Source organism: Mizuhopecten yessoensis, unplaced genomic scaffold (genome assembly GCF_002113885.1).
Source record: "Mizuhopecten yessoensis strain PY_sf001 unplaced genomic scaffold, ASM211388v2 scaffold10479, whole genome shotgun sequence".
Classification (NCBI taxonomy): Eukaryota; Metazoa; Mollusca; class Bivalvia; order Pectinida; family Pectinidae; genus Mizuhopecten; species Mizuhopecten yessoensis.
The window spans coordinates 94,260-102,971 of NW_018408567.1; the positions used below are offsets into that span (position 1 = coordinate 94,260).

Below are 8,712 nucleotides of genomic sequence, written 5' to 3' on the forward strand. Positions count from 1 at the left end.
TCAACTGGTTAATATTACGTGTCGACTGATAGCAGACAATATGTGACGTCATTTATTTTATGTCAACGACCCCTGTGTACTTGACTTCTTGTGACAAAGACCGCCTGATTAAGACCTTACACTGCTTGGTCAAAGCATGGTATACATTTAGACAAATACAGTTATCTTTTATATCTGCGTATGTGCTTCATTCGTGACGGAAGATCCATGATTTCAAACCAAAATGTCTGACAAAATAAGTCGGCAGTTCATTTAACATTTCATTGTGACGTCATCTTGTGACATTGAAGGCAGACGCCAATTTGCTTTAGTTCAAAAAAATCCGTTGCGAATTTGATGTTATTCAAAAGTGAACGACATAATTGTGATGAGTATTGTGCAAAGTGTTCTGTGTCAACATTAAATATGATCACGGCGAAAGGTTTGTCCATTGTTTGAAGAGTTAAAAACCAATATGACAACATTCGTTTTCCTTTCGGAAGACAGGTTATGTCATCGTTCATTAGTATCATATCGTAGACTTCGTGACTATGATGTCAATGAAGGCAAAACAATACAAATATACGCATTAAAGTATTGAATTGTTAGAAATAGATGTCTAATTAGTTTCATCAGAAAGTCCAGTTTCTCAGTTTATTTCTGACTGGTTTGTTAGTTTCCGACTGGTTAGTTTATTTCTGACTTGTCTGTTAGTTTCCGACTTCTCAGTTTATTTCTGACTGGTCTGTTAGTTTCCAACTGGTCAGTTTATTTCTGACTGGTCTGTTAGTGTCCGACTTCTCAGTTAAGTCCAGTTTCTTAAGCTATCTAAAACTGTTTTTGTTTTAACTTTATCTATTTTACACAAAAAATTGAAACAAGTTATTTCAACTTATATTAATCATTCCCGTTGGCCCAGATGGTAGCGCGCGCAGGGGTCCTAATGTGGGAGGAAATCACAGAGAAACCCCACGTGGTCGGGCAGGTAACCCCATACCTTTTCACTTCCGATCGGGGAATCGAACCCTGGGAATCGAACACCGGCTACCTTGGCGAGTGCGTTCTCCACTGCGCCACCCGATCACCCTAAAATCTGCATGGGAATAGAGTTTGTATTTGATAAGAGACAGTCACGTAAACCACCTTACGCCTAACAAATTCTTCTACTGAATGACAGAGTCTACACGAGAATTAATCAAATAAATTGGATGTTTTCTCAAGCCGCGAGCCATTTGGCCAGGAAAATATTCTAGAGACTATTGGCACATAGCCAATTAATTCTATGAGTTTATTACTTGACACGAGATGTAGGGATTATTTTATCATTTTATTATGGATACCACAATGCAAATCACGTTTCGAGATTCTTCTATCTTGGTTGACATCATTGCGGCATGTCAATGTTTCTTTTATGACGTCACACTCAAAAATACTTATAAGGTGCGTTCGGTAGCAAACACGTTTTCGCGGCGAGCGGTTTGCTCGATTGCCAACAAAACACAACGCTCGCAACAAACGTTCGCGAGCTCTCTCGAACACTTGCAAACAAATTTTCCAGGTGTTGAGATATTAACCCATTTCATGACTTATTTGATCACCTTTGTCCTAGAACGATCACTTATGCATGAACATAAATAAATAAATAAATAAGTTAAATAAAAACCGAACACACATTTTTGTAGGAGAGATATTTCAAAAGGAAGTTTTTGTGTCCTTCTTACAGGTTCAATTTTGACGCCATTATGAAAACACGTATTCGTTCGGTATATACTAAATGTTCGAGTACAAAACGCTCGCGAACATTGTCGAACGCACCGAACGCACTTCTGAACGTCGCACGCGCAAAATTTCCACATGTATCGAACATTTACGCTGTGTTGTAACTCGATGTGAAGCTAGTCCCAAGTAACGTATACGGTATCCATGTTCATGTATATATGTGTGTAAGATAATTGTTTACTGTACTCGGCGGCAGAAAGACGTACAAATATTAATATTTTCCACCTCGGCTGAGCTCGGATATTGCAATTTGAACTTAAACTATAACGGAACTGTCACACGATGTCACTATGTGGAAGTTATCCATTGCAGGAGGGGAGGTTTATGAGCTTATTTTATTAACAGGAAAATGAGAATAATCGATTTGTAGCATATCATTTATTTTAGAGTCGGATCTGACAGAAACAAGGGTAGAGACATTTCACGAGTTTACAACTTAGACACGTATTTTACAACTACAGTCGAACCTCGTTATCTCGAAGTCGACGGGGTAGTGGGAAAACTTCGAGTTATCCGAGTATTCGAGTTATGCGGGTTCAAAGATTTGGTATGAAATTTGCTGTTGGGACATAGCACTAGCAGTTGTTAATTTTATTAATAGTTAATGCTTTTAATCAATCGATAAATGATATACGTAATCAATATAACAGCTATGTAATTTTACAATAAACACGCTTACAAAAAGTTATTTCAGAAAAACGTACTTTCGTTTTTAAACGCGATCAAAACGGTTGGGCCATTTTGTGAATTCGTTATTAAATATGGACGGGCCTTGTGATTAAATGTTGTTTTTGGCTAGTATAGATCTTGGCAAATCTTTCCAGGTCTGCATTTGTATGTGTAAGTCCGTCAAGTTTTACTTCTGAAGTGTTACATTTCAAACCGAACTATCCCGCTGTCTCTGATTTCGTAGTAAATGAAAGTGCGCAAGTCTAAAACAAATCACTGTAATGGAGCGTACGCATAGTTGATTCTGTAAATGAAAACACACAAACAAATTATATCGTACATGTGACACATTGATTCATTAAAGCCAAATATGACACCTGACACCTCCTCAACTCGATGTAATCAACAGCAATTATCGTTTTGTTCTTAAATCTCTCGATCGACTTTCAAAGCCATACTGGCTCCTGTAAAAACATGAACCCGTAAAGCTGTCCTAGGTTGTGATTTTAACTGTGGAACTCTTTTAAGCATGACCACGCTTTGTGACCAATTTTGTATAAGATATTTATTAGTTGCCTATTTTACAAACATTACCTATATCTTAAAAAACGCCCGAAGTTGCAAAAGAGTGGTTTACCAATTTATTACAATATCGGGAAATGTTCATACAGTAAAATTGTTGTTTTTCACCGCAGTAAGAATTATCATAACGATATTTTCATCTTAGTGAAAATCAACACTTTTTTATTTTATTTAAACCAATCAATATTCAGATTACAAAACCAATGTACTGTATTTATCGGTTTTGTACCAATAGGTGGCACTGTTTCGGAGAAAACATGATTTGTGCGAGCTCTCTTTAATGTTCATTATTTCGGTAGGTTATGCTGTTGCTATAATTTGTCTCAACTGTCCATATGCCTTCCTGTCAGGTTTTTGGTTCCATCCCGTGAATAGACCTTATTTCAGCCGTTAATCGCGGTAACAATGCGACAAAGGACGAAGACGCACATATTATTTTTCTAAAACTCGAATCACGCGCTGGTTTTTCTGATTTATACTTTATCCCCTCTAACAAAGATATATTGCTTAAGTGTTCCTCCTTGCTTCAGTAGTGTGGCGTTTCTATCACATTGTGTGTGTGTTTTTTTTATCTCAATGATGGCGCTTCGTCTATGGGCAATCTTACCTTTGTGTTTGATACCCCGCTTCCTTTTTGATGGGTAGGTGGCGCTTTAAGTGTGTTGGTCCTTACCTTTGTAAGTGACGATTTGATATCCTTTCTTACCTTGGTCAAGTGTTGACGCTATTTCGATGTTTGTTCTCAGCTGTGTAGGTGGCGCCGTTTTGGTGTTCGTACGTATGTAGGTGGCGCTGTTTCTATTTTCGTTCTTACCTCTGTAAGTGGCGTTGTTTCGGTGTTCGTACTGATCTCTGTAGGTGGCGCTGTTTCTAATTTCGTTCTTACCTCTGTAAGTGGCGTTGTTTCGGTGTTCGTACTAACCTCTGTAGGTGGCGCTGTATCGATATTCGTACTAACCTCTGTAGGTGGCGCTGTTTCGATATTCGTACTAACCTCTGTAGGTGGCGCTGTTTCGATATTCGTACTTACCTCTGTAGGTGGCGCTGTTTCGATGTAAGGAACCTCTTGATCAGAGCCAGTGGTCGTGGTCATGGCACGCGCCCAGGTACCTTCCTCTTCATCAGCACGTGTTTTGCACTGTTGGTCAATACCAAATATTGGTTAAATAAATATATTGATAAAAAATATATGAGAAGTTATGAAAAAAAAACACTCTTTCATATAACATTGTCAGGGTTCCGCGCTGCCAGCCCCTTCATAAGGTATGTTTGGGAGATGTCGAAATTAATGTGGAACAGAAAAACGTCGATATTGGGATTTCTTCTATTTATTGATTTGATAATTTTTTGATCTCTTTTTAATGTGATATATTGTCTTTTCATTTTATGAATTTTTGTTTGGTTTTCGCCCCAACGGTGATCGGAATAGAAAGGTTCCACTGTACCTTCGGGCAATCTGTCGAATCATGCCTTCAATTGGTTTTCATTATTGAATTGTTTTTGTCTTTATTCAGTATTTCATGCATCATTGATTTTTCTGTAACTGTTTTCCTGAATACTTTATATACACTAGCAAAAATGTGTATCAGTTATCGGCAATCGTTGGGGTGAATATGTGGTTATAGGGACATGAAAAGGATATATCAACCAGGAGGTCATTTTTATGTTCATAAAACCATATATTCACGAAACAAGATGTCCTTAATTGTTATAACAGATATGAAATGAATTTTTTTAATTATTTTTTTAAAGAACAGGAAACGTCGTCAAAAGAACAGTACCCCATTTGACAGAGAACATTAATTGTAGCGTTATAATTGAAGCGACATCTTAAAGATAAAATTGACATGCTCTTCCTAAAAATAGTAACTCCTAGACAATATTACAAATCAGAGACCTTCACGTGATTATGCTCAAACAAATGAGGATTTAGGAATAAGCTGTATCATCAATTATCATTTTTATGCCATTTAAAGAAAAAAAACAACTTCAACTTTCAGTGATTGTATGTAGATCATTGGTAAAGATAAATATTGCAGATTTTCCCCAAAATAAAATTCTCGCCAACGATACTGTCTCGATATAAACATATTGACATATTCAACAGGGACCAACTGCCTATATTTCTAAAGTACCTGTATAATCCGACCATGACTACATAAACCTGTCAATTCCGGACGAAAATACCGGCTCTATTATATCCAGTTAATTGATCTTCGATTCCACTAGTTATTTGCGTAGAAACTATATCTATAAGGCTAAAGATATAACAAACTGTTCTTACTCTGTGTTAAGACGTGAAACAAAATTAAACCAAACACACCAATTTGTGCTAACCTTTATCTAACGCGATTGTTTGGTAAATAAATAACTGTAATACGTATGAGAAATCCTATCTTAAAATAAATAATTACTAAACATTTTCGAAATTAAAAAAAAAACTAGACGCTTTCTCAACATATTTAAAATGTTTGAAAATGGTGCAGAGACCAAAAGCTTTAAATTATTCTTGGAATGTCAAAAATATAGATTTATGTCCCGGACATACTGTAGATACAGATATTTTGTAAGGAGTGCTCAAACGTGCCCCGGCACATTTTTGCACATATTTACTAGCACTGTTTTCTTCCTTAATATTTATAATGCAACATCGCAGCCCAAGAAACCTTGGCGGCTATTAGGCCCAGTACTAACGATCTTGTCCTTCCCAACACCTAACGGAGACATCTGTTCATGGCCACACGCATTATAGAACTATTAATATTTCATGAAAATTATTAATTACACCATTTTCTGTTAGAGCACCTGCTGCGATTAAGGTCGGCCGGGAAAAGGCTGATGTTATGACGAGAACGCGTGGAGGACGTGCATGCATGTCTGGTCTGGCTTAATATTGACCGATGCATTGTCATGGTCACTTTGTACATGTATCAATGACCGGGACAAGTTTAGAAGACCTTGTCCAAATTGTCTAAAGATTCTGTCGCTTATCAAGACATGTCATTCAGACAAAACATGAATTTAATCAACAAATGTATTTTCTCCCGTAAAACAAAAACGGTACCAGAAATAATGTATTGTTTTGTATTGTTTTAGGGCCCATTTACAATGTAAGTCATTTAGGACCGTACGCTGCTGTAAAAAATAACATTCACAATCATAAATAAATCAATAAAAAGGGGAATAAAAGATGTAAAAGATATACTAGGTGCATTATGTATTTATTACCTTTACTGTAGGGAAACACGATTCTTTGTTTCCCTTCGCCCTCGTGAAACATGATTAATCGAGGAGAAACAAGTAATCGTGATTCCCTACTACAAGGGTAATACAGACTTTATTATGCCGAAAAATCAATCAATCAATCAATCGATCAAAAAGAATAACACAATTGTAGATATGATCAAGTTGACGTTGAGGAACTAGATTGTGGTGGCTCTGATATTTTTCTAGAGATGATCCGAATAAGTGAAATATAATCGAGGAATCTTGAGCGCATGAGGACGACATGATGTTTTATGTTTTACGGTAACATGCAGTTAGTTCTTGCAGGGGGTCACACTAATCACGTGATGACATAATAAGTTTCATTCAGGTTGACACTGTAGAACACATGTAAACGGATGTCCTAGATAACAAAATCCTGTACCTTGTGTCATGTACCCCGTAAGGAAGCTTACCCCTAACGAATATGGGGGGATAAATACTGCTTCACTCACTGGCAACTTACATATACATATCATAGCATTTCTTGCGATTGAGTCTCTGACCACAGGCGTGTATACCACATCGCCGGAAAAGCTAGCTTGCCAGTTAGACAGTATACCCCCCCCCCCNACCACGGATTCTGTAGAGAGATTTCTCATACATAAGGCACAGGATGCGCTTTCTCGAACTCTCAGGCTCTGAAACCGTTTTAAGGCTCATGTCATGTGACACCAACACGAATAATAAAAGTTTTTTTTTTTAGATTTGTTCAAAATAAAAGAATTCCATTCATCCAGGAAATCATCTTTTGTTATGTTCTAGAACTGACGATTGTTTTATACGTTTCCCTTCGCTTCTCAAGCCAAAAACAAAGATTTTGAAGGCCAACTCATACCACCACAAATATCAGAAATTATGTATTTCTTGAAACTACAACATGTTTACACCTAATTAATTTCCTTGACGTTGACTTTGACACGAAAGTATTCTGAGCGTTTGTGGCTTGCACTAAAATGTAACATTAGCCGTCTGATGTCACTGGACCAGCGCTACACATGGGTTTAGCATTTCAAAGGAATTCTCATGAATAATGGCGTAAATGGTCAGATTAAGCCAACTGATTCAGATTTCTTTCCATCATTTGCTTGGCCACAAAACAAAATGATTTCGTTTTATAAAAAATTAATATGCCTTTATCGATGAAACAGCGGGACACTTCCATCATTTCCAATTCGCGCGCTCACGCGACTGGCACGAGAGCTAATGACAGAACCTGCCAATACCATGAGTCGGTCGGTCTGACAAGCCATTGTGTATGATGGTGTGCTAAGAAGGGTAATTTTGGGTTAAAGCTGCAAAACATTGTTGAACAGACTATCGGAGCATCAGTTCTCTCACGAAACCAGTCCGCCTACATATGTAATCGTTTGTATTATTCAAATCGTGACCTTGAAATTTACTTAGTATATATACAACTTACAAACTCTAGTGGCATATTAAATACACGACGGAACTTCTTCAGTTTATATTAGAGCTCGATCATCTAAGAATCAATCGGACATTTTCAGGCCTTACCGGTAAGATAACGGAACAATACAGATTTCTATGTGTCAGGAAGGCCTAAGAATAAGCGACTGTAGCAGTAATATTAATTTCGTGAGGGTTTCATGTTAATTAATTGTACACCATCGTCGAATTTGAAACAACCATATACGATACGTAAAAACGAAAGAAACGATGTAACACAAAATTAATGCACTGAAAATAAACCGGGAAACGCCGGCACTTTCCGTAAACGAGAAATTTACGGAAAGTGTCGACGGTTCCCGATTGCATGAAAACTTGACCCGAAGTACATGACTTTATAAATATCATCTATATACAACTTTTACTGGCATAACTACCTTGTTGCAGTGTCTTAACTACTATGACAAAGTTTGTGTTATTTAAAAACATCAACCATTGGCTGTGTGTTTCCGCTTTTTCAAGTTTTACGTCACAACTACTTGTGTAGGACAAACTCATGACGTCATAAACCTTCGATATGGTGTCACAAAAAATGCTTAGAGTCAAAGTAACAAGATATTTCACTTCAAGTCAGTCTCAGAATAGGTTGATTTTACGGATATTTGCAACAAATCTTGCTTATGTGATAAATATAATCTTATTGTCATTTCAATTCCAAAGCTCGTCAGTATTTTCAATTGTAGCTCGCTAGAACTGTTTTAGACTTAACAGTATGCATGAAAAATCAATTCCCGTAGATGTGTTTTTTGTTGGGGGACACTTGAAAAGTAGTCGATTTGGACTATTTTTTTCCCATCTCAAATTAGAATAAACAATTACGTAATTGAAGATTAAATGAAATTACTTGTGCTTAGTAACGTGATTCTGATGAGGTGAAACACCAATGTCTATTCAAAAGAGGTACATGAAGGGAAGTAGTCAGTCGGTAAGATATCGTTTCAAAAATAAATAAATGATGTAAGGAAAGCA

General features: G+C 37.0%; 1 protein-coding gene across 1 annotated transcript in view; it reads right to left on the reverse strand.

Annotated features, from left to right (window-relative positions):
- The window catches only part of LOC110460751 (ETS translocation variant 1-like), a 67,724-nt gene extending 60,198 nt beyond the window's left edge, over nt 1-7,526 (reverse strand). The window contains exons 1-2 of the mRNA XM_021513862.1: nt 7,461-7,526; nt 4,040-4,147 (exon numbers count right to left, since the gene is read on the reverse strand). Of these exons, the coding sequence (XP_021369537.1) occupies nt 4,040-4,147; nt 7,461-7,526 (174 nt within the window). The remainder of the gene's footprint in view (nt 1-4,039; nt 4,148-7,460) is intronic.
- Nucleotides 7,527-8,712: the final 1,186 nt, after the last annotated feature.